A 27,786-nucleotide genomic window follows, 5' to 3' on the forward strand; every position below is an offset into this window, starting at 1 on the left:
ACAGGATAAATGAAGTTTTATATAATCTTTGCTTAGAAGAAGATTCATTGTTTGCTTCACTGTGAATTATTTGAATATCCACTATTTGTCATGCCAATCATCATCTTGAAAATCTAATTTACTTGCCTCATTCACATCGCCAATGTTTATAAATGTTTCTGTCAACATAGCAATTTCGGAGATTAAAAGCACATTACAACATTCTGGGTTCTGGAACCTGGTATAACTGTGAAATTCAAAAAAGTCCAATTCTGGCTAATAGCAAAAAGACCGTATTATTTTATAGAAATGTACTTTATGTGAAGGATGATTCTGCATGCACAAATCTAATTAGAGTTCCCAGCTAAAAAGGTTGCAAATGCATTTCTCCAATGATTCAATTAAAATGAGCACTTCTAAGCTTCCGCCGTATGTTACCATTTGCTGGTCACTTACAGCGGTATTACATGGATAAAACACTTTTATCATAGATAAATGGAGCAGTTTTTTGCCTGTCACATGGAGAGTTTACGTTAACCTATATTGTAGAGATGTGACACAAATGAATGCCTGCTGCCAGTGCTTTGTGTGGCTTCATTGAATGCAACCCAAACGCCAGTGGTTAAGTCATCAAAGTGAATATTCATTATGCTACCTCTAAACCTGAATGTGTTAGTACATAGATATTTACTATGAATTTTGCCCTAAAAGCCCACATCATGGCCGACTTGCAAGGTAATGTATATGGGGATTTCCCAACTCTCCCCTAGAGCATTGAACCTTTTATGTTTACAATTTTTGCTCAATAAAATGAGAGTAAATTTTGTTCAACATTCCATTGTTCAATATGCATAAACAATCAATTACATAACACGCCAATGTTTATCAACGTGTTCTGTATACAAATTAAGTCTGTTATTATATTAACAATTTCTATTGCGCCAATTGTTTTCTTTCAATATAGTTAACATTTATTTGATTAATTCAAGAAATAAAATCAAGGGGGGAGAGAGAAATAAAAATAAAAATCAAGTGGGGAATAAACAAAAAATCAGGTATCTGATAAGTAACCAACTTATTTTGCTTTTTCTTATCAAGATTTATCCACTGGACAATTCTTCAATGAAATCTGAAAATTCTGTAGAGTAAATCAACTCAGAAAGGGAAATCCATCTAGCATAAAACCTATCTCTCTGATAATTTGAGTGTGCAATCAATTCCTCCATCCTGAGCAAGTGCCTGATTTCTACTTCCCACTCACCTAGAGAGGGTGCCACTCTCGACAGAGCATTGAATTTCAACGCCCTATCGTTTTGTTCTCTTGGGAGATAAGCCACTCCCATAGGTGTCTGACATACACTTCGAAAAAATGGAGTGCAAAATACCTTGACAATTGAAAATATGTTTTTATTAAATACAATATTAAAAAGTAATTATCATGACATAATATGATAGTAGGGAACAACAGCCACGCACCACCTCTGAAACTCCCTCAGATTATCAATAAAATGAGCAGTGCCAAATACTAATCGTAAACCTGCACAGAGTTTGCCTACAGCTGCAAAATCGGATCCAACCAGCACTCCATAGTGTACTCTGGGCTAGCCTAATGCCGCTCTGATGCATGACACAGCACATGCCTAATTTCTTATACCTATAACCTAACTTGAATGTATGGTAGACATACCTATAAGAGGATGAAAGGTTCGGAGGCGGTGGCGCTCCTCGACGCGCGTTTTGCATTCAATCGCTTCCTCAGACTCCTCCTTTATTTATCTTACTCATTTATGTAGCGCTGTTATATTCCGCAGCGTTTTACAAACCTTAGCATCAAGCTGTCCCCAATGGGGCTCACAATCTAAGTTCCCTATCAGTATGTCTTTGGAGTGTGGGAAGAAACCGGAGTACCCAGAGGAAACCCACGCAAACACGTGGAGAACATACAAACTCCATGCAGATGTTGGTCAGATTCAAACCTAGGACCCAGTTCCATTGTTTGTCAACAGCACAATCCTATTTACCTTTACACAAGCATGCATTAACAGTAGCTGGGCCATTCGTGAAAGGGTTAGGGGCCAGATGCTTCCACACAGACTAATACAATGGACAGTGATTGGGAATGATGAAGTTCATTCCCGATCACTGATGGGTCACTACTACCAGATGCGGATGAGTGATTGTTACTACGATCATTCATCCCCATACAGTTCTATTGTTTGTCAACAGAACAACCATATTTACCTTTACACAGCTCAGTGACTTGAAATGAATGTTCATATGAACAATTGTTTCTGGTAATTGCCATTAGAGATCAAACCTAATCTGAATTTTTGGTAATACAATTTGGATAAATTTCTCAAAATGGCACCAGCCATTTTTCACATCATGAAACAGGAAAGAAGAAGAAAGGATAACATGACCTCTGGAGTTGTCTGTGAATGCACACCAGTAGGCATTTGCTGCCAAAAGTGAAAGTTTTTGGACTATTAAAAAAAAAAAACAACATTAAAAATCAGACCGTGCAATGTGTTTTAAAGAGGCTGTCACTGGCACTTTGACATTACTAATGATGTGTTCCAATTAAAACAGGTTTTAAGAGTGTTTTAAACTAATGACTAGAGATGAGCGAATCGAATCCCACGAAGTGGAATTCGATCCGAATTTTAGGATAAATTCAATTCGCCTAGAAACCGAATTTCCTCGTGCTTCGTGTCAGCGAATCGATTTAACCTGAAATAGTATAAAAAACAAAAAAATTCAAACTTACCTCCTCCATTTGCTCGCAACGGGCCACCAGACTCCATCTTGCTTGAAGGTCTCAGCCGAAATTCGCGTGTGGCACGAGATTACATCATCACGCCGGCGGGCGTGATGACGTCATACGTCACCTCGCCAGCCAGAGTGATGACGTAATCTCGCGGCGCACAGGTTTTCGGCTGAGATCTTCAAGCAAGATGATGGCGGCGGTCGGCCCGTCGCGAGCAAATGGAGGCGATAAGCTTGAATAAAAAAAATTTTTAATTGTTCATTTTACACTCAGATGCCGCGACCATGTATGAATGCGGCATCTGAGGGGTACAATGACGGGGGCGGCTCTATCGCAGCTCTGTCATTGCACCCGCTACTTACAAAAAAATGTGATTAGTGACGAAATAATTCATCACAAAGCAAATTTTTTTGTGACATTCGGCGAATCAGCCGAATCAAACTGTTAAGAAATTCGCTCATCTCTACTGATGACATATCCTCAAAAATAGGTAATCAGTATCTGATCGGTGGGGGTCTACTTTACATCAGTTTGACAAATCTCCCCCATCATTGTTATTCTATTAGTGGTTGTGCTGGTGGTCCCTACCTCTTTTCTGCTTGCACAAGAAAAATGTTATGTACTTGCAGCTTTTTAATCAAAGCCTTGTTTATGGTTCTAGTGCTTGCTTTGTACAGTGCACATCGTGATGGTGCCATCTGACACCAAAGCAATTTATCTGTATTCATCTACAGAACCAGCTGATTCATCAAAGTCTTGTTTGAAGAAAATGTGAATAATTATGTGTATTAGCATGCATAATTTCTTTACATGGTTAAAGTCAATGTACAGATTGCACGCCTTGCACAAAAAATACTCAGGCATTTTTCTTAAAATAAGGAATATTCCCTGTTCCTAGGAATATGAAACTGATGACATAGAGTTAACTGAGAAAACATTACTTTCTTGCAGAAGTGATTTACTGTCAAGCCTAATTTTCCTAGTTGCATGGTAAGACTGTAGAAGACACACAATTCATCAAAGTTCTACCTACTTTGTAATGGTTATTTATTTGAAATTTGATCTTAAAGGGTTGTTCAGCTTTTTATAAGCTTTTAAATACTCCATTCTCCCTTTTAGACCTGTGGAGACAAACATATTTACCGGCTCCCTGCCGCTTGTTCTCCCTTGGTTGTGTCCACCGCTCTTTTAACCTCACCTAAGTCCATACATGTAAATTTCCAGCATGTGAGCCTCTGCAGCCGATAATTGTCTGCAGCAGTGACGTGTCCTCCAAGTGTTGAGGCGTACTGGCCATAGACCCTATAGGGAGATTTCCAGAGGGCCGTTGCCGGTACATAATGATCTCAGCTGTCAGCATTAATTAACGCTGGGAGCATCGGGTACTTATGTACCTGGCCAGTAGCCATAGGTGCCATCCTGAACTCAACTGTATCACCGTCTTCAGGATGGTGGCATAGTTGAATATTTTGAGGACGGCAATATTTTGTGCTGCACTATGGTATTTGGTTCTGCTAAAGCAGTATAATTTGTGCCACACTGTGATATTTGGTTCTGTTTGGGTGGTATTGTCTGCCCTGCCCACTTGTGTTGTCCCCTCTTCTGTCAGTTTGAACCCACCTACAACATAGGGCCACTTTTAGGGTTTTTTTCAGGGCCACTTTAAGTTCCCAGTCCGCCCATGACCAAGTGGCACTGTATTCGAGTCACAAGCAGCCAGAAGACACGTCACCCCCGTGGCCAGTCATTGGCTGCAGCGGTACACGTGACCCCATCTGTTCTGTTAATTTAGATGTAGGGACTGCATCAAGGTGAAGAGAACAGTGGACCAATGGATCCGGAACCGAGCATCGAGGAGCAGGTACATAGGCTTGTCTCCACAGGGAGAACTTAAAAGCTTGGCAATCCCTTTAAATATAAATATGGTTTAATCCAGTATGATCCCTTGTAATGAGGTCATAATATTTAGGTTACATTATAGGTAACTTTATCAGATGACCACCATGTGAATGGGGATTTAGATCAAATGTGCTAATGTCAGTTCTAGACCAGTATAGTCATAAGGAGATTACTTTATCATTTTGGGGGAAATGGCTCACTGCCATTGCTAATTGGGACCCTACAGTTTGGATAATTAACTTACAATATTTATATAGTTAAAGTTTTTTTCCCACAAAATATGCATAACTGCTTGATTGCTGGGTAGCAAGCAACAAAGGAAAACATCTGCATGGTGTTTTTCTGTTCTCCCTGTCTTTACAGGGGTTTCCTCTGAGAACAATGATTTTCTTATACATTCCAAAAACATACTGATTCGTAATTAAGATTGTGAGCCCCATTTGGACAGAAATGGTGGCAATCTCAGTACGGGGCTGTAGAATATATATCAGAAAATAGGTGGGGTCGCTTCCCATAAATCTCAAACGATACATACAGGAAGAGACTAAATAGGGAGGTGGCTACATATTTAGACTCACTCTTTATTAAACTATTTCATATATTATGGGAGTTATAGAACAAGATGACTCTCCCATAGATTTTAAAGAGGACCTTTCATGGGTCCAGACATTATGAAATAACTAGCAGGATATGTAGGGCACTGTGCACAGATGTAATATTGCTTACTAGTTTGTCTGGGCGCCGCTCCGTTCGCCCGCTGTGCCCCCCTGCAGTTTTCACGGTTGGTATGCTAATGAATAGCTTTGGTACAGGGAGGAGGAGACTGCCCTGTTTCTCAATGGTCGTCTCCTTCTCCCTGAGTTTTTTTTTCTCCAGGTAGAAGGAGAAGCCCATTTAGAAACAGTCTCCTCCTCCCTGTACCGATGCTATTTATTAGCATACCAGCCAGGAAAACTGCGGGGGGCACATCGGGCGAATGGAGCGGCGCCCAGACAAACTAGTAAGCAATATTACATCGGTGCACAGTGCCCAACATATCCTGCTAGTTATTTCATAATCTCTGGACCTATGAAAGGTCATCTTTAAATTCCTGTGTATAGGTCATAGATGTCTAATGTGGAAAAACCCTTTCAAATAAAAAGATAATTTTGAAAAAATTTTAAATGGTCATCACATGATTCATTAGATGATTTGATGGATCCATTTTCAAGGGACCATACCTCACTCCTCAAGTTTTAAGTCTAGTTTATTAATGTAAACATGTTGTTGAAACCTCCTCCATCTTTTCCACCCTACCCATGCTCTACTTTCTTCCAGTGATCTAAGACTAACGTCCTCCATAATCCAAACCTCATGCAGCACCAGATCTCTGTACAAAAAGATTAATATAGCAATATCCGCAGTGAGCATCTGTCAGCAAGATCAACCCTATTTAACCAGGCCTAATACCTGGTAGGGCTGATCCAGCTGACTAAACCTATACCTCTCTCAGTTGTGCCATTTTTGAGAAAAAAGCATTTTTTTGCAGCTGAGGGCTACAGGGCACTGCGTGTCAGGCCACGTGTCCAACATGCCATATTAAGTTCCACAAAGAACTGCATCAGAATGTATGCACAGGCTCATAACACGGGATCATTTTGCCATGGTTTGGTGTTGCATAAAGGGTTTCCTAAATATGTATGTCATTCTTCCGATGTCCATTATCCAGAGTTCTGTTTTTTCATGGCCCATCCTATAGATTTTAAGATCTTACTAGCAGGCCTCTCACTCCTCCAGTTTTGTTGATTAGTTTATTACTATGTAATAGCTGATTTTCAGATCCAGCCCTTGACTGTAAGGTGCTCTCAAATGTATTGCCACCAAATAAGGATTAGTAGTATTTTTATTGTTCCCATTGCACTACTCTATTTTTAATCTGTCCCTAGTTTTTCCCAATTTTTATCCTATCAGCTTCATTGAGATTGAACTCAATAATGGTCAACTTATAAGGCTACTTTCACATCTGTGGTCGGCATGCAACGGTTTTCGTCCCGCTGATTGTCACAATATTTGCTGGGTAGCGGCCAAATCTCTGCCAGGCCCTGTTATGGTAAATGGGGTCTGGTGGGCAGGCGGCAGTATCCGGCAATGCCAGATCGGGAGAGCTCCGGCAGCAGATGCGAAACTAGCCAAACACTGTTGAATATAAGCCACACGGATAAGAAGGGTCAATGGTCACAGTAGCACCTGCAATAAAGGGTAAATGATCTGCACAGTTCATATAATCTAACAATATTAAATGTCATCAGCTAATTCCAGTATCACCCGGCAAACTGTTTGCTGCTTTTCTCCTGACAATTAAAATTACTTTAAGCAAAACCGGAAGAGAAAGAATAATTAATAGATTAGCTCATTATTTACCTACATGTGGTAAAATTAGTGTCTTCAAATGCTAATTACTTGACGCGAGCAGCTAAATGAGTGGACACTGATACAGTGATACAAAGCTGCTCTCCCAATATATTAGCTAAACATACAGATTGCTTTTGTAATAATATATTATCTACTATTTGCAGAAGAAAGTTTTAATTGCGGCAACCTTTAATCTCTAAATAGCATATATTAGGGATAAAATCCCATTTCTTCAAATGGCCTTAAGTTCATAGTTTTAAGTTAAAGTTTTAGAAGAACCAAAGAGCCCTTTTAACAGCGACATTTTTCTAATTTCATGGTTCACCGATCAGTCAGTAAAGATTTAAATAATTCAGAAAGAAAGCCTATTCTGTTTCTTTTTTAGAACTTTAAATCAAGGGAAATTGTTTGACGTTTAATATGTTTTAACCCTTTTAATAACTGCTCCTGATTATGTTGGTTTAAGGAGAATGTTATTATAATGAAGGTGAATAGCAGTCAAGGACTTTTTTGATTAGATTTTAGACCTTTAGCCTTTCTTATAAAACATGAAAGCATAAAAGGCACTGTAAGGAAAATGACATTGTATGCTCTTTTATTTATACTTAAGTGTATAGAAGGAGATGTGTGCTATCTTCAGAGTTTATGTTGGAAACCCCTCCAGCAACTATATTTTATGAAGGAAGATCAAAGTCCATCTATACTTTTCAAAGAAGGCTCGGTATAATCAAACTAGTGTCGGAGAATTGAAGGACAGGACAGTACTCCTATCTTTACATAATAAAACCGGGTTTCCGAAAATTATGTATATTCTACTTACTTACTGCTTAGCTATTTTAGTACTTTGTTCATTTTTCTTTCAATCAATGCTTATTAGTCAAAGGAAATGGGCATTTTCAAATTAATTTTAGTGTAGGACATAGTTCAGTAGAGAAGAAACGCAGTTAAACAGAGGGAAGTACTGCTGCTGGTTGGAGATGCTACAGTTGGCATTGTTGCCATGCAGTTATGTAGTCTTTGGGTTAAAAGGGATTGTGCCAAGTTTAGAGGTTATCTTGTGGACAGGGGATAACTAAAAGATCGTAATGGTCCGAAAACTGGGACCTCCACCAATCTGAAGAATAAGAGTCCCATTCCTCAGATATGATGGTGGGGCAGGTCTGGCATGCGCCCTGCTGCTCCATTCAATCTCTATGGGACTTCTGGATATAGCCGAGTACAGCATTCTCTGGAACAGTGGTGTCCCAGCAGTCAGACCCCCAGTTATCAGTTAGTTATTCTTTTTCTCCTGTGGATAACGTCTAAACTTGGCACAACCCTTCTAAGGGGATAACTAACTGATCACATGGGTCCGACCACTGGGATCCCCACCAATCTCAAGAACAAGAGTCCCGTTCCTCCAACCTGATAGAGGGTCAGGTCTTGCATGTACCCTGCTTCTCCATTCCATCTCTATGGGACTGCTGGATATAGCCAAGGAAAGCATTCTCTGGATCAGTGGTGTCCCAGAAGTCGGACCCCCAGAGATCAATTAGTTATTCTCTATCCTGGGGATAGGGGATAACTTCTAAACTTGGCACAACCCTTTTAAGCCTAATTGAAGGTACATCTGCATAGAGTTTGATCTCTTTAGGTAGATTCCTTAGGGTCACTTGCATTTCTTCTATACTCTAGGAAGCCTTTGACTATTAGATGTATTTTCATAAATACTGGTAAAAAAAAAACAGCACCCATAGAGTAGGGGTGTTTGATGTTTGAGATGCTTTTGCATTGTACAATTGGTTAGACGACCATATCACTCACTCTCTGGTCCACTTTTCCAGCCATGACTTTTAAACTTCTGGCAAGAGACACAGCTAATATAATTATTTTTTTGCATACTAAGACTAGAAATTTGAACCCCAGTTCGCCCTTTTCATCTTGCTTCTTAGGACTAGCAATGTGACCTCCAGTTCCCCCTTACAATGTTGGCAATGTTGTAGTGCTTGTAAGAGGGAAGAGCTATTTGCAGGTATATCTGGGAACAATACAGGCTTTCTCTTTTTGAATCCCTTTTCAGTCCCATATGTACATCCTTAATGGCAATAAATGTTACTTTATAAGATAAAATTCAACAGGATCTAATAAGACATACATTGAAAGTAAAATATGAACGTCACTGTCAAGCACAGTATGGTGACCTTCCATAGGCCAAATGTCACCATTTTATGATGTACATAACACTTTGTAGCATATTTGTTAATGAGTGTTTCTGCTATGGGATATCTATCCAGTTCCTTATTTCAAAGTCCAGTGTAAACACATGAATGCTGGAATATGCAAGAGTGGATACCATCAAGTGCAGCTCCCAAATCAGCGGAGAGTAGCAGATACTTCATCTGTAGATTGATACTCATCTTCATGTTCATAAACATTTCAGATCTGGACTGGATCCTTTATCAGGTTGGCCTGGTGTGTTTAACCTGATGAAGGATCTAGTCTAAAACACATATGAAGGAATTTATCCAGCCCTGTTCTCCAGAATTCTGGCAAAAAAAAATCTCAAAATAGGGCTTTTACAACTTATGGGCCCTTTTGCACATAAAATTGGGACATTTTGCATTTGTACACTGGTCACTCCAGTTTTGAAAAGTGGGTAGTAGAGTGGGTTTAGCTATGTTAATTAGTTTCACTCCAGATTTTCCTCTTTCGACTTTGAGATATACCAAATTCATCAAACATTTTGCTACATTTGTGCAAGTTATGGCAATGCAGACTCCTGCACAACTGGGGTCATTTATTAAAGACCAGAATTTGATATCCTGCATGCCGGTGGAGGGATGCTTTTAATTTATTATGTGGTATAGGCCTTGTCATTAATTAGGCCCATCCTCTGGCAGTCTGTGCACCTCGGCTGAAGTCTACTTCAGATCCCGGCTGAAATACATTTCAGTCGTCACAGTGGATGTGCCAGGTTCAATGGCCAGCCCACACTGTGCCCGTGACCATCCCCACACCACTCCCTGTTTTGATAAAGTGGCAAGACTAACGCCACTTGCTCCTAAACTTAGGCACATTGGCATTCAAAAGGCTGCAAGTTGTGGGCTCGCAACTTTTTTTATGCCAGTTTCTAGTGTAGGGATTCATAATAAATGACCCCCAGTGCATTTTACCAATAACGCATCTATACATTGCAAGCAATCAGATCTGGCCATGCAATCAGATATTATAACAGTATGTATTAGATGTACAGGAAGGTTGAGCTCATCTTTAAAGGGGTTGTCTCACTTCAGCAAATGGCATTTATCATGTAGAGAAAGTTAATACAAGACACTTACTATTGTATTGTGATTCTCCATATTGCCTCCTTTGCTAGCTGGATTCCTTTTTGCATCACATTATACACTGCTCGTATCCAGGGGTCACGGCCACATCTGCAACGCAGATACAGAGCTGTTGCACATGCGTGTCTGTGTGCTTCCACATCCCGTTCACCAGAGAGGCTGGCACGTTTTCCTATAGTGTGCAAGCACGACCACTACTTCTGGATTTCAGGCTGGTCCTAACCCCTGGAAACGAGCAGTGTATAATGATATGGAAAACTGAATCCATCCAGCAAAGGAGGCAATATGGAGAATCACAATACATTAGTAAGTGCCTTGTATTAACTTTCTCTACATGATAAATGCCATTTGCTGAAATGAGACAACCCCTTTAAGTTTCCATCACTCTTTCTTTACTATCTTTCCTTGATCATTCTATAATCCTCAATCATTGATTTTTAATTGACTCCATTTCATACCGTGTGCTTGTATTGAAGACATTTACATAAATGGCATAAAATTCATGTAAAGTGGCTTAATGTGGTTTTCAAAAGGGTGCACATTTCCCCATTCAAAAATGAAATGTTGCGTGCCATCACTGTAATGTGTTTGTTTTGACTACTCTAATAGACTTATCGTAGGTTTGGCATGGTAAGGCTTTTTCTCTCCAATTACACGTGGATTATACAGTCTCTCACCTGTTTGAATGATAAATCACCGCTAATGACATACGTTGGAACTGTTTTATTTTTCTTTATTTGTCTAAGCTTTCCCCCAAAGCCATTCATTCCTGCAGTGGGGTCCAGTCCGATCACAGTGCAGCTCAGCCATGATCTTTTTAGTGGCCTCAGGGACAGTACTCAACAATGTTCAGTGTCAAGCGTTGACAGACAGGGGTAAATGAAAGGGCTTGAAAGATGCTTCACTGTCTCTTGCTGAAGCTGGCGTTCGTCCAGGTCTTGCCTGCTAACACCATAGAAAGCAGCAGCTGGTGAGGAACATTAGCAAGCAGGGCCCGAGGGCTACCCATGTTCTCGCTCTCTGTTCACCAACTGCTATTCAGTAAAAACAGCTGGATCAAAAAAGATTCAGTCAAGATGTAGTTAGAGTTTTATGTGTACAACTGTTTTGATATAGATTGTCTGCTAGAGGCAGAGATAATGATAGCTTTGCAAGTGAACATATTTGGCTGGGAGTAAAACTGGTGTATTTATTTTTATCCACGGCTTGTTCTGGATGGCTGCTGTGAATTTACAGGCCTGTAATCCTACACGGTGAACGACACGCAGAGACTGAAGTGATTCCGTGGAGATCACAACGGGATTTAGTCATCGGCCGCAGAGCAGCTCCCCCAGATATAAGAGGAGGGGACTTCATTCATTGTCTCATATCTACGTATGTGGGGAACCTACAGGATATTATTTGGGGCCTAGCTGTGATTCTATAAAAAAGATTTTGCCTCCAATACCAAATTATATTTTTATGAATGGAGCACGGTGCTGTGGCCTGTGATATCCTAGGCGGGACAAAATGTCAAATGGTTGTTGTCCCACCTTGGACCATGAATGACAGAATGTTAGGTAAGCTTTATAAACAATTGCCGTGATCGGATCAGGAAAGCGCGGTCATTTCTGACTTCTGCTGTAGTTATTTAAAGGGATTAGTGTTAACCGAACGTGCGATTTGCTAGTTCAACGTTCGGGTTATCTAAGAAGTCTGTGCTGGCCATAGACTTCAATTATGACGGAATGCAATACGGAATGCCTCTTATAGCTTCTGTGGTGCATGCCATCATAGAATTACCTTATGGTCCGTGGTGGTGGAATACATTACGGAATTCTTAGATAACCTGAATGGCGAACTTTCTAATCAGAAGTTCACTCAACAGTAAAAGGGATGCTTCTGTCAGAAAGGGGTACTATTTTAAGCAGAATAGTCACAGAAAACTATTTTTTAAAGAATTTTATAATATTGCAGGCTGGTAGCACAGGGTGTATGTCCTTTTTCAGGGGCATGCCCTTTCTGTTGCAGCTCTCTCCCTATCACAGCTCAGGGGGATGTATCCTTTCTGCGGCAGCTCTCCCTGTAACTGTCACAGCTTCTAAGAGTAGATATGGCTGGTGGTTGTTGAAGCATAGAACTGAGAATGTGCAACCACCTCAGCAAGGTCGACAGAGATATAAGGAAAAGAACAAACAGCAAGTGGCTCTATACTGATTGATTTTATTGAATAACTCAATGGCTATAAGTTTTTAATTATATGCAATTACAAAAGCATTCAGATCCAGGTGCTGGTTTGAAATGTAGAATATTTTTTGTGGAACAACCACTTTAAGGGGCTTTTACATTGGCTTTGTAGGAACTTTTTTTTCTGCTGATCAACCAACAAACAGCCAAATATTTGCTCATTTGTCAGCTGATTATAGCTTTTATGCAGGTACAAAAAATGTAGTAGTGGTGTAGTAGTGATTAGTGTTGAGCGAACTTGTGTTTTAAGTTTGGCGTCTAAAGTTCGGGTTCGGGTTATCGAAGAATCACGTTATGGATTCCGCTACTATAACTTATGCTCCGTGGTAGCAGAATCCATAACGCGATTCTTCGATAACCCGAACTTTAGACGCCAAACTTAAAACACAAGTTCGCTCAACACTAGTAGTGATCGTTCTTCGCCCATACAGTTTTGATAAGCTGATGAGTGCCATACATCTTGTTGTTAGTCAGCGCCCCTTACATCCAAGTTACCATTGATACATTAGGGGCAATCTATTTTTAACAAAGTTAGAACCAGCCCTGTACCTCACATGGATCCAGAGATCTTAGCATGTATTGCTTCAATTACTCTACTAGATTTATTTCAAGCTGGCTGCTCAATGTAGTCATTGGGACCATACCTGGGTTCAAAAATCACCACAAACATCAGTATCTATCTCCGGGGTCGAACTGGCCAACTAGAGTACCAGAGGATCCTCGGGTGGGCCCAAGCTCTGACAATAATGGATCCCTAATAAAACAGTACTCTTAAGGTCTTATATATACACTGTGGGTGGGCCCTCAGAATCATTTCCTGTGGTGGACCCAAGAGACTTCAGTCTGATGCTGACGAGGCATCACCTGGTATGAAATCCATAAGACCTAAAAGGGATATTGGAAGGGATTGTTGAGGTGAGATGTAGATTTTTCATTTCAGCTAGTGTGTATCTATGATCAGCTTTCCAGCTCAGAAGCCATTGCGGCTATATTATACATAAAGGCTATTTTTGTAAATGTTATTTTTGTGTGTTGTTTTCAGACTAGGTTGTCATTTCAGTACCAACAATTTTTCTGTTTTTATGGAATGGTAAAAATGGACATAATGGCTCAGTGTAATTTGTAGAAGCTTGTAACTGTATGTGCACATATTCTACTGTTTGTATTGTGTCTACTATACTGGAGTGATTTTAATAATGTTCTTTTGTTTGATCAGATGCAGGATTTGCAGAATTCAGAAAGGAATCAGTATTCTTCTCACGCACAAATGGCAGCTATGAGACCAAGAGTCCAGCCTCAAGATATTCGGCAGGCGGCAATGATGCAGCATGGTCAGCTGACTACAATTAACCAGTCACAGCTCAGCGGTCAACTTGGTTTAAATATTGGGGGAAACACTGTTGCACATAACTCCCCATCCCCACCTGGAAGCAAATCTGCCACACCTTCACCATCTAGTTCAGTCCATGAAGATGAAGTAGAAGATACAGCAAAGGTATGACAAATTCCATATCTTCTCCTGTCGTGAAGTAATTCTTTCACAATTCATCAAATCTCAGAAATGTACTGTCCGTGGTCTCCAAAGACCGCTCACGTATCAATTGACTTTAATGTGTGTATTCACACATCAGTGGTTTTCCACGGACCGTGGGCCTGTGGTGAAAATGAGGAAGCATTCTCTTTAGTCAGTGATTGCGGCTCCCTCATGCACATTATAGTCTATGGATGAATATTACTGACAAAACATGGTATGAATCCGTATTTGGTCTGTGGTTTTCACTGATTGTTGCTAGCAGGGGTGTAGCTATATGGAAAACTATGTTCCGGCCAATTCAATTAACATAAATATAATGGGGTATAAACAGTATATATCTAAGCAGAAAAAAAAAACTAAAATCACGATTTTAATGATCTACGTTAAAAAAGATCCCAATTGGACCTTCTATACCAAAGAAAAAAAAATACATACAGGGTACGTGACTGATATATTACATCCAGAGATTTAATAATGCACTTGGGGTACGGGAATAAATTATCCCTATATCTGCCCCTATCCTAAAACCTCAGCCCAGGGAAGACTCCTGATGGTGGAGACCCCCTGTCCACGTTCCTAGACTATTATCCCTAAGTTATCCCTACAGGGATGAAAAACAGGATATATTCTGGAGTGCCCCAGGTATGAGGTGAGGATAATGAGGTACCATTGGTACAACAGTTAACTGGATGCAAAAGACAAGGTACAAACACAAAAAATACAAATAGTCAGGGTTGACAATATAGTCACACACCTGAATTGGTCACATGACACAGCCGAGGAGCAGAAGGGAGTGGATAACTCAAAACTATTGTACAGCCACCAGTAAAAAAAAAATTACTTTAACTATAATTTACCTTTCTAATGAGGATAATCATTTTTGTGCAAGTGCTTTTTCAAGCCTAATTAGTGCACTTTTTAGTAACATTGTGTTCAACTGTGTAATGTGCTTTAAGGAATTCCTTTTTTGTTAGAGGGATCCCCAGGCAATATGTTTATCACATGGTTTTTCACTTCTGGAAAACCCAGAGATTAGTTGTAAACTGTGGAAGAACCCTAAAGCAAGTAGTCAATTCAACTGCATCACTACCACAACATTCTATAGCTCCTGCTCCAGTGGGATATATGTCAGACCCTGATGGGGTTTTGTGTACTTTTATTCCATATGCAAATGAGCAGTTAAGTGCACTGATGGTAGGCCCAATCCACGTGCATCACGTCTTCTGCCAGCTCCTCCTTTTCCTTCTTAATTGACAGGGTCAGGCAAGATGACTATGCAGGAAACCTGCATGATAAATTAGGAACCCCTTTAGACTGTCTAATCTAAGTTTCCACCATGTATAAATTAGCTTACTTTACACCCAAAAAAAAAAAAATGGCAGCATTTATTTTGAGGATGACAGAGACCCTTATTGAAATCCAGGCTCACTTACTTTTTTCAACCTAATAGTTTTCTTAAAAACCTTGCTCAGTAGCTCCAGAGCGAGCCTAGTGCTCTAGTCCACTCAATACAGTGCACAATCTTGGAAGTCCTCATACTCCCACCTTCTCTCGCTGATGATAGGCAGCTTTCCATCTTTCTGCAGTATAAAAACAGAGCTGTCAATCATCCATGAGAGGGCGGAGGTAGCTGCATCTTATAAATATTGGGACTTTAGTGCTTAACACGCAGTGGAGCTTCTCATTGGGGCTTTTAGAAAAAAAATAGACCAAAAAAGTTCCATAAAGGTCTCAACTCATGAACCTCCATCCATGACACCAGTGGCATAACTAGAATTGACTTGGCTCCACAGAACACTTTTGAACACCTCCCCTCCTCTTGTGCAACCCTAATTTCTGCGGCTAATCAAGATTGGTCTCTCAGACCAGGCCAGGCAGCCACTCCGTCCGTTTCCTACACATATATACTGTATGTCATGTCACTGTGTATAGTGTCACTATATAATGTCATTGTATAATACAATAAAATCTTTCAGTCCTCCTCCTGGGCGGGCCCCTTCTGAGTTTGGGCCCTGTTGTAGCCGCTTCCCCTGCTTTCACTATAGCTATGCCCCTGCATGACACTTACCAGTGGCTCAATTACTTGAAGTGAGCCTTCATTTTAACATATTTTCTTGTTATGGATCTGTCATAAATATATTTTCTTCTATTCCAATCTATGTGCAGGGATCTGATGTATGGAGTCCTGTTAGAATACCAGATTTTTAATTAGTTGTCTGCAATCCAAACCCTGTGACATTTTCCATGGGTTTGCCCTCCCTGCAGTATATTCTGCACAATTGCACTAATTTTCACAGCAATTATAACATTCTTCCTGTGCTACTCTAGTAAATAACGTATGCCTCTGCCATATGTCATGCAGGAATGCTAACTCAGTAAAGGACAAAAGCTTGTGCTTATGATTAAACATAGGCAGGGAAAAATATGACTGCAAGAACCTGAGAAAGTAATTGAAAGACTGCAGGGTACAAAGTAACATGATTTGAGGACCTTCCAGCAAAAAACCAAATGCATATTCTTGAGCAAACATATGTCTCCCACAACAACGTCGTGTTAGGCGTGTATGTACTAAGATTTCTGTGCCAAACAAAATTCTGAGGTATGTAAATGTAAAAATACGTTGAATCTTGCACACCACCTGAGGCAATCCTGTATCCTCAGATGAAAGAAATATCCAGTGTACGAAATGTTACATTGTACTCCATTTACCTTAGTCCTCGGTTCACAGGAGGCAAGTTTTTACAGTGTTGTACAGCAGGATTTTATTCGGTAATTATTTGTAGCAATTAAGTATAGTTATATTTTCCTATATGTCCTACGGATAGTCAAAACAAGTAAGGCAATCATTACCCTATAATTCTGTTACTATTAGTAAGTGTAATAAGCCCTTCCCTTTGGGTAATATTCCAGGTAAGTTTAGTAGACATGGCGACACAGAAAAATTGACAGACATGTAGGGAGGAGATAACAGATCTTTAAAGAGCTGGTCTATACTTCTATTTTGACTGTGTGGCACATAGTCATCAGTTCAAGGGGTTTTCTGCACCAGGATAGGTTTCAGGATGAGATCAGTGGGGTCGGTCCAACACATTGCACCCAAAACATTCAGCCATTTTTAGGCAGGTGCCAGTTCAGGAAACTATACATTGGATGACGCTAGAAACAGAAGGTTCTGTCCACTGTGTCGTGGCCATGCTTAGCTCCCATTCACACGAATAAAAGCTGAGCTTCAGTATGCTGGCGCCAGAAACTACACAGTGGATAAAGTCTTCCATCGACTCCATAGTTTCAGGTCCCTGCAGCTGGCTAAAGCAGCTAATTGGTGGGTTTTTCAGCTGTCACACTCCAATCGATCTGATCACCAATCCCCAGGATTGGTGATCAGTGACTGAGTACCGGAAAACTTCTTTAAACTCCATGGTAAACTTGCACATTCCTATTCCCAGGTCCAGTGGAAAGAGCAACTTTAGATTTTTTTTCCCCCATGGGGTTTTTCTCATTGCAGTCAATAGAAGAAAGTTGTTGAAGCCAAACACTGGTCAGTTATCCAGTATACCTTCAGTGTGAGCTTCTAGTTTGATTGAAAATATAATACGGAAAATATTTCAAATAATATCACATACTATCCTCAGGACTGTATTCTAATTCACACGATTAGGTGGATCAATTACAGTCTCACAATACAGGAACTTAAACTATTTTTTTTTTTTTTAGTAAGAGGATAAGATGCTTTCCAAAGGCACTCTAACATCTGTATATGAGGGTGGAAGGTAAAAACACAGCATGACTGTAGTTTAATGAGTTTTGTTGGCTTTGCTTCAAGCCTCTCTAGCAGCCTTCTTCCCTTGTGAGCCTTGCCAAGAGGAAAGCTGATGGTCACTCCCCTATTTAAATGGACATCTTTAAGGCTCATTTAGACAACTGTTTGTGTTGTGTGGTCCACAAATTGCGAATCCGCAAAACAAGGATGCCAGCTGTGTGCATTCTGCATTTCGCCAGCCCTATGATACAATTGCAGACAAGAATAGGACATGCACTATCTTTTTGCGGGTCCACATCTTTTGTGGCTTCATTAAAATGAATGGGTCTGCATCATCTGCATATGAATCATTATTAAATTAAACACGTATTTTTTTCTGAAAGACATTTTTCAGTTGGGTTTTATTAAACATTTTGAAACATTTGGTGTATCACAGTGCATAGAAGGCTGCAGCATACCATTCACAGTGAAGTCCATATGAGAGGTTGTCTGAAGGCTTGGTCTCCAGCCCTTTTCTCTCCCCTCCTGAATTATCTTCCAAGCTGATGTATGGCCAAATCAAAGATGAACCCTTAAAGGGGTTGTCCGAGTTATGAAAAAATAAATATAGCACTGAAAATCTGATGGGCAGCAATATATAACTAAGCTAAGCAAGTTTTTATGCAAAAAGAAATATATATATATATTTCCTCATTTCCCTGGTTCTTTTCTGGCCCTTGGTTTACATGCAATAAAAACAATCTCTGCCCCTCCCCCTGCACTGCTAAGGGATTGAATACAAGAGCTCCCCTGAGTGACATGTCTGCCTGCTGGGAGACTCTGCAGCATGTTGTATGTGTAGGACTACAAGTCCCAGCTGTACAATGACACTGTTAAGGGAGTGGATACAAGAGCTGCCCTGAGTGCTGGGAGAATCAACAGCAACTTGTAAGTGTAGAACTACAAGTCCCACTTGTATAATGACACTGCTAATACACACAGGATCTTCCCCCTACCTTCTTGTGCAATGCTCTCTCTAGTCTGTCAGATCCTGTGCCCAGAATTGTCACTGCTGCAGCTAGCCAGTATGTGCAGCTGAAGGGGTTAAGAATCTTAGGAGAGAGCAGACGGCAGTGGAGGGGGGCGTGGCCAGCACAGTGACATCTCGTTTACAGTCTTGTAAACGACCTTTATCAGAGCAGGGAGAGAAGCTGACATCACAGGTCATGTGACCCTCAGTGAAATCTGAGAAACCAGCCACTGGAGATAAGGGGAGTTAATTGGAAAGTTGTTACATTTGCTTAGTTAGGAACATAGAAAGAACAAAAAAATAACTCGGATAACCCCTTTAAATAAATACAGACCCCATATTGCCTTTAAAAATAGACACCAGAACCACTTAAAATTACATATTCCAAACCAGACCCCCACTTAAAACAGCAGACCCCCTAAAATAAAATCAAAAGCAACCCTTTGTTTACAGACTAGACCCCAAACTACCCCTTTACAGACCTCAGATAAACTTTCAGCTACTCACCTCTTATCATTCCTGTACTTCCCCATGCTATCTGGCTATCAGGAGTTGAGTAAGAGGGGGAGATTTGCTGGCTCTTATGCGAGTCTCAATTTTCCCTTTTTCCAGAAGTGTCCTAAACATTCTGGAAAAGTGCAAATATGGTTATAGGCTATGGACACTTTTGAACTGAAATTTTATTTTATTGTTTATTTGCTTCATAAATTCAGAATAAGATAATTTTCTAAACCCAGACCAGATCTACCAGTTAAAAGACCCAGACTCAGATTCCCCTGTTCACAAATGCAAGACCAGTCCCGTGTTTACAGACCTCCAGACCAGGCCCCCTGTTTATAGACCCAAGACCAGACTCCACACTACCCCTTTAAAGACTTCAGACAGATCTGTATATATTCACCTCTCCCCATTCCTGCACTTTCCTTTCCTCCTAGGTGCTCAGGAGCAGAGGGGAGTGCAGGAGGTAAGAGGTGAGTTTGCTAGCCTTCTGGGAGTCTAGAACACTTCTCCTTCTTCCAGGAGTCCCACAGACACTCTGGAAGATTTTGCAATTATGGTTAAAAGCTATGGACAACTTTGCACTGATTTTTTTTTTCATTGCTTTTCATTATTTCCCTTTCTAGGTGTTTAAAGGGCATCTGTCAGCAGATTTGTACCTATGAAACTGGCTGACCTATTACATGTGTACTTGGCAGCTGAAGGAATCTGTGTTGGTCCCATGTTCATTCCACTTTGCTGAGAAAAAAATTATGTTTTAATATATACAAATGAGTCTCTAGTAGAAAAAGGGGCATTACAGCTAGAGGTTCTGCTCTCTATGCAACTGCTGCACCCTCTGCTCTTTGATTGACAGGGCCAAGTAGTGCATAAATGATCACTGCCTGGTCCTGTCAGTCAAAGTGGAGAGGGCACAGCAGTTGCAGAGAGAGCAGAGCCTCTAGGTGTAACGGCAACACCCTATTGTCCCTAGAGGCTCATTTGCATATATTAACACGTCATTTTTCTCAGCATTGCAGGCACATATGAATATGGGACCAACACAGATGTCTTCAGCTGCCAAGTGCACGTGTAAAAGGTCAGCCAGTGTCATAGGTACAAATCTGCTGACAGATGCCCTTCAACCACCTCCAGTCCGCACGTTGACTAAAAGCGTCCGGGAGATGGTTCTATATCTCTGAATGGACGTTCTGGAATGTCCATTCAGAGATTGCAGCTGCACGATAATCGTGCAGCTGCAGATCGGGTTGCCCGCTGTCAGTGACAGCAGGGCAACCCTTAGGCTGGTTTCACACGGGCGTTGCGGGAAAATGTGCGGGTGCGTTGCGGGAACACCCGCGATTTTTCCGCGCGAGTGCAAAACATTGTAATGCGTTTTGCACGCGCGTGAGAAAAATCACGCATGTTTGGTACCCAAACCCGAACTTCTTCACAGAAGTTCGGGCCTGGGATCGGTGTTCTGTAGATTGTATTATTTTCCCTTATAACATGGTTATAAGGGAAAATAATAGCATTCTGAATACAGAATGCAAAGTAAAACAGCACTGGAGGGGTTAAAAAATAAATAAAAAATAATTTAACACACCTTAGTCCACTTGATCGCGGCCCGGCATCTCCTTCTGTCTCCTTTGTTGAATAGGACCTGTGGTGAGCATTAAGTACAGTTACAGGACCTTTGATGACGTCACTCCGGTCATCACATGATCCATCACCATGGTAAAAGATCATGTGACGTACCATGTGATGACCTGAGTGACGTCATCAAAGTTCCTGTAACTGTACTTAATGCTCACCACAGGTCCTATTCAACAAAGGAGACAGAAGGAGATGCCGGCTACGCGATCAAGTGGACTAAGGTGAGTTAAATTATTATATTTTTTTAACCCCTCCAGCCCTATTTTACTTTGCATTCTGTATTCAGAATGCTATTATTTTCCCTTATAACCATGTTATAAGGGAAAATAATAATGATCGGGTCTCCATCCCGATCGTCTCCTAGCAACCATGCGTGAAAATCGCACCACATCCGCACTTGCTTGCAATTTTCATGCAACCCCATTCACTTCTATGGGGCCTGCGTTGCGTGAAAAACGCAGAATATAGAGCATGCTGCGATTTTCACGCAACGCATAAGTGATGCGTGAAAATCACCGCTCATCTGAACAGCCCCATAGAAATGAATGGGTCGGTATTCAGTGCGGGTGCAATGCGTTCACCTCACGTTTGGCATCTGCGCGGAATACTCGCCCATGTGAAAGGGGCCTTAGAGAAGGCAGGGACAGTTCCCAGGTGTCCCTGCCTTCTAGATCGCTGTATACACGCTATGCGCTTCCTGTTCCGGCCCAGCGGTCATGTGACCGCCGGGGCCGGAGAGCGCAGGAGCAGTCGGGTCTTTCAAAGACCTCGATCAGCCCTGCACTGAGGCTGTACAGCACTGTATACCGCTATACAGCCTCTCTGGGGGGTGTATTTCCCCTGTAACTGGGGCTACTATGTCAGCCCCAGTTACAGGAGAAATCAATAGTGAAAAAAAAAAGTTAAGTTAAATGTCCCCCAGAGGTCTTGTATGACCTTATGGGGGACGAAAAGTGTAAAATAAAAAAATAAAGTTTTAAAATGAAAAAATAAAAAAAAGGTTTCACATGTAAAAAAATAAAAAAATTCCCCAAGAAAGGAATAAAAAAAAGGTTAAAAATAGGAAAAAAATAAATAAAATAACCATGTTTGGTATTGCCACGTCACCTTACATCACAACACCAAGTGATCAAAAAGGTGTATGTCCCACAAAATGGTACCAATAAAACCGTCACCTCATCCCGCAAAAAATTAGCCCCTACATAAGAAAACCATTTAAAAAATAAAAAAAACTATAGCTCTCCGAACATGGACACATTAAAACATATTTTTTTTGTTTCAAAAATGCTATTATTGTGTAAAACTTAAACTTAAATAAATAAGAAAAAGGGGTCACTTTTTGGGAGTTTCTACTGTAAGGGTGTAAAAACCAGTTCAGCAAAATCTGCCTTCCAAAAACCATGTGGTGCTCCTTTTCTTCTGTGCCCTGTCGTGTGCCCATACAGCAGTTTATGACCACATGTGGGGTGTTTCTGTAAACCGCAGAATCTGGGTAATAAATATTGAGTTTTGTTATGCTGTTAACCCTCGATGTGTTAAAGAAAAAATTGGATTACAATTTGGAAAATCTGCCAAAAAAGTGAAATTTAAAAATTTGATCTCCATGTTCCTTTAATTCTTGTGGAACGCCTAAAGGGTTAACAAAGTTTTTAAAATCTGTTTTAAGTAACTTGAGGGTGTAGTTTCTACAATGGGGTCATTTATGGGGGTATCCACTATGTAAGCCCCACAAAGTGACTTCAGAACCAAACTGGTCCTTTAGGCTGGGTTCACACGGGCGTCACGTTTTGGCTCAGGATGCGTCCCGGGTGCATTGCGGCAAACCCGTGTGAGTAGGTACGCAATTTCAGTCAGTTTTGACTGCGATTGCGTTCCGCTGTTCAGTTATTCCGCGCGAGTGCAAAGCGTTTTGCACGCGCGTGAGAAAAAGCTGAATGTGGTACCCAGACCCGAACTTCTTCAATGAAGTTTGGGTTTGGGTTAGTTGTAGTGTAGATTTTATTATTTTCCCTTATAACATGGTTATAAGGGAAAATAATAGCATTCTTTAATACAGAATGCTTAGTAGAAGTTCAATTGAGGGTTAAAAAAAATAAAAAAATTTACTCACCTCCTCCAATTGATCACGTAGCTGCCGGTCTCCTGTTCTTTCCTCAGGACCTGTCAAAGGACCTGTGGTGATGTCACTGAGCTCATCACATGGTCCAATCACATGGATTGCTGCGATTTTCACGCAACGCACAAGTGATGCGTGAAAATCACCGTTCATGTGTGCAGCCCCATATAAATGAATGGATCAGGATTCAGTGCGGGTGCAATGCGTTCACCTCCCGCATTGCACCCGCGCTGAAATCTTGCCCATGTGAACCCAGCCTAAAAGGTGGGTTTTGGCAATTTTCTTAAAAATTTTAAGGATTGCTTCTAAACTTCTAAGCCTTCTAAGGTCCTAAAAAAATAAAATGACATTTCCAAAATAATGCCAACATAAAGTAGACATATGGGGAATGTTAAGTAATAAATATTTTATGAGGTATCACTTTCTGTTTTGAAAGCAGAGAAATAGAAATTTTGAAAATTGTGAATTTTTCAAAATTTGGGGTAAATTTGGGATTTTTTCATAAATAAAGGTGAAATATATTGACTCGAATTTATGACCATCATGAAGTACAATGTGTCACGAGAAAACAGTCTCTGAATGGCTTGGATAAGTAAAAGTGTTCCAAAGTTATTACAACATAAAGTGAGATATGTCAGATTTGCAAAATTAGGCCTGGTCAGGAAGGGGGCAAATGGCCCGGATGTGAAGTGGTTAAACAACTTTCTAATATAGTCTTCATTGAAAAATTTCCAACCATTTTGCTTCTGTAGAGTCCTTTAGCTAGCTGGTGGCACTGCTGAATCTAACATAGATCTGACAGCAAACTGCTCATGGCTATATCAGCCATGACAGCCTTTTCTCAATGACAGATATCAGCAGGGAGGTATACACCGTAAATCCCAATATGGTAAGAGGGAAAGCATCCAAGTCTTTAGGGATTGCAGATCACCCAATCTGTACTGTATCGGAGTGCAGAAAGGGTGGAGAGCACACACATATACTGCAGGGAGAGGGGGAAACAAGTAGATCTAAAAATTATTTTCTATGTTCAAGGCGTCCATAGACTTTAAGTATTGCCGTATTTTCATAAAACCTCCTATAATTCAATTCACTATTACCAGTATTTTTCTCAATAGGTACCGTACATGTAAATGATATTCCAAATTCGTATTTATTAAGGGCCATCTAAATAAGAATTTTAACAACAATTCATATGAGCTAATACCATTTGCTCTTCAATTTACAACATGTAAATTGAGCCAAATGTGAAAACATTGTAATAATACAAATGACAGCAAAGAAATGATAGATATACACGTTTACATTTACTCTTTATTATAACATCTGCAAACTATTAAGAGAACTTTAGGCCTTATTTTAGCACAATAGTGTTTTCAGATTAACATATACATTATTACACATAGTTTGAAACTGTGAGTACTAATCTTGTATGACCACAGACAAAAAGTAAGCAAAAAGACACAATTGTTGCCATGAATGATTCCCGATGACTGTGTAATGCATTTTTCTTCAGGCATAAAATACTCAATGGATTTTTTATTTTTTTGTGGTTGCAAATAGAATCACTATTTCCATATAAATAAGTCATTTCAATATAATTGCTCTCAAATTGTTATCACATGTGGAAAAACGTATTTGGGAAAGCTGCTCATTGTGTCATTGTTAAACTTTGTATTTAGTGTAGAATTGTAGATGTTTCTTTACAGGTAATTGTTGGAGATAAAAAATACACTAAAATGTAGTTTTCCTCAAATACATATAGATGAATTCTTTGCCTCATCTTTGCTAGTATTTTATTGCCTGTTTTTACTACTTTAGCTAAATTTAAAGTAGTAATATAGCTACTTTCCATATATAAATAATTCTGAATTTAAGGAAGCAAATATGTAGGTCCTAATTTTCAAAGGGAATGTGTCATCAGAAAATGACCTGCTGTTTAAATCACTGTTTAATATATTTTTAAATATTTTTTTATGTTATTTTAAATTTTCCATGTCACTTTTTATATATAAACTAAAACCACAAATCCTGCAGTTTTCGCCCTGGCCACTTCTTGGTTTGTACATATGACTTTACTACCGTTAACTCATTCTAATCCTGCCTGTAATGATATCACCTCTGTGTATAGATAAGACAGGATCCACCATTCACAATAGGTGCTTGTCAAAGCTTATTTATTTCTTCCTTGTACAATGACCTCTGCACAGGTTAGGCCAAGTTCACACTTCAGTTATTTGGTCAGTTATTTCCATCAGTTATTGTGAGACAAAACCAGGTGTGGGTCAAAAACACAGAATAGGTACAAATCAAATCATTATACCTTATTTCTGTGTAGGCTTCACTACAGGTTTTGGCTCACAATAACTGATGAAAATAACTGATGAAATAACTGAAGTGTGAACTTGGCCTTACAGATCATGCCTAGAAAACTCTCCCATGTAAGTCAATAGGGTCCCCTCCTGACCATTGTGTCTATGGCCCATGGGGCTGCCATAAAGCAATTTATTGTGCTTTGTAAATGCTGTTAAGAACAGCTCAGGCAAGATGGCCGCCCCCATAATAATGTTCAGGAAATAAAATAAAAACAGAAATTTAAAACAGATAAAAAAATGTGTTACTACCTGATTTTAAAATTGTTGGTGACACATGTCCTTTAAATATAGAAAATATATATAAATAAATATATTATTATTAGAGATGAGCCTATCACTCCAAGTTCGTTTCGAGTCCAATTCAGCCAAATTATCCATGAAATTCAATTTGGATCCACATAAATTCTACCTTAAAAGTGCTCTAATTGCCTGGAAAAGTCTCTGTCTCTTTATCTCCTCTACTTGAGTTTCTGTAAATCCAAATTTTTGGAAAAATTCTAATTGAATTTTAGATTTTTAGAATCGATCCACTCATCTCTAACTATCATACATTCACTCGTACTCCATGAGTAATATGGTAATATCACAGGTATAACCTAATTTTAGCGTCATTATTGTGTGATTCTGTAGAACCATTAATATGGACAGTAAAATGAAGCTTTATTTTGTCTTTGTGATTTAATTTTGCAACCTACATTCTAAATATGATGTCTGGAATGTTAAGGGGTTGCTATGGGAAGCACCTCCAATTTCTATCTGCTAGATAAACCTTGTCATAGTGTTCTCATTTGGTTTACCAAACTTTTGTGTAAAGGGTATACAGATTTATACAGATTAGTCAGCAACCAAGCTCATTTGTTGGTTTTGAATGCTGTAAGAGTTGCAGCTTTATTTACATAGTTGATATGGTCGAAAAAATACACATGTCCCTCAAGTTCAACCTGTAATCCTACAGTGTTGTCATGTACCCTGATATCACACCTTGTGTGCCTCAAAATTACTTACATTGTCAACAGTAATGACATCTGGCAGCTCCCATTGAGTAATGTTAACAATTGTCTTTAAGCCCCGATCTTGTTCAAGTTAGTCATCCACATGTGAGGACGAAATGCCAGGATTATCCTATGTTTTCATTAGTCTATGTAAAAACCACCATAGATAGTTAATCTGAGTCGGACGGCTAATATAAAATACTGAGTGAACCTTTCTAAAAGCAAAAACAAAAAAAACTCGCCAAATTCTCTAAGCTCCACTATATTCAATGTTATCCATACCTTTGAGAAGATCACCTTCTAGGAGGCCACTGTTCACTGCAAATTTGGGAGGTTTTACTGTATTTAGAAGGTTTTACAATTTATAATATATCATAATTCTACCATAATAAAACAGAACAGAATGACAGAAATTATAATCCAGCCAACATCATAAGTAATGGCAAGTAAATATCTCTGAAATGAAAGTGCTGTGCTATATAGAAATGTGTCTTGCATAAATATATTACATATCCGTCATAGTGAAGAATAATGAATAACATACTATATATAAAAAAAACTGACAAAAGACATGCATTACCAACACAACCATAATGAGAAACACATGCAGATGGAGGTCTGCAATGTTTAACTTTATCTTGTTTTAGTTCAGATCTGTTAACACCTTCACACTGACTTTTTTATTGTTCATTTACTTCCTAAATGCAAAAAATCAAGCAACTAATGTCCTATCATTTTCTTGCTGTAGAGTCTGTACAACAGCTCCTGACTGCTGTCAGCCGACATCATGTGTTCTCTCTGCTCTCCACCTCTTCCCTTTCAGAGTAGAGCAGCAGGGAGGGGGAGGAAGTTGTACACACTGTAAGCTGTATAAGGATACTTTCACACTAGCGTTTTTGCTGGATCCGGCAGGGTTCAGCAAAAAACGCTTCCGTTACTGATGTTACAACCATCTACATCCTTTATGAACGGATCCGGTTGTATTATCTTTAACATAGCCAAGAGAGATCCGTTATGAACTCCATTGAAAGTCAATGAGGGACGGATCCGTTTTCTATTGTGTCAGATTGTGTCTGAGATAAACTGATCCGTCTCCATTGACTTGCATTGTGGGCCATGACAGATCCGTCTTGCTCCGCGTCCCATGACGGAAAGAAAACCGCAGCATACTACGGTTTGCTCTCCGGTATGAGAACGGTACGGAATGTATTTTGGAGCATTCCGTTCTGTTCAGTTACATTTTGTCCCCATTGACAATGAATGGGGACAAAACGGAAGTGTT

General features: G+C 39.9%; 1 protein-coding gene across 1 annotated transcript in view; it reads left to right on the plus strand.

Moving 5' to 3' along the window:
- The window catches only part of TOX (thymocyte selection associated high mobility group box), a 284,951-nt gene that overhangs the window by 209,191 nt on the left and 47,974 nt on the right, over nucleotides 1-27,786 (plus strand). The window contains exon 4 of the mRNA XM_040433308.1: nucleotides 13,802-14,080. Coding sequence (XP_040289242.1) covers nucleotides 13,802-14,080 — 279 coding nt within the window. The remainder of the gene's footprint in view (nucleotides 1-13,801; nucleotides 14,081-27,786) is intronic.

The sequence above is a fragment of the Bufo bufo genome, chromosome 5 (assembly GCF_905171765.1).
Source record: "Bufo bufo chromosome 5, aBufBuf1.1, whole genome shotgun sequence".
NCBI classification, from domain to species: Eukaryota; Metazoa; Chordata; class Amphibia; order Anura; family Bufonidae; genus Bufo; species Bufo bufo.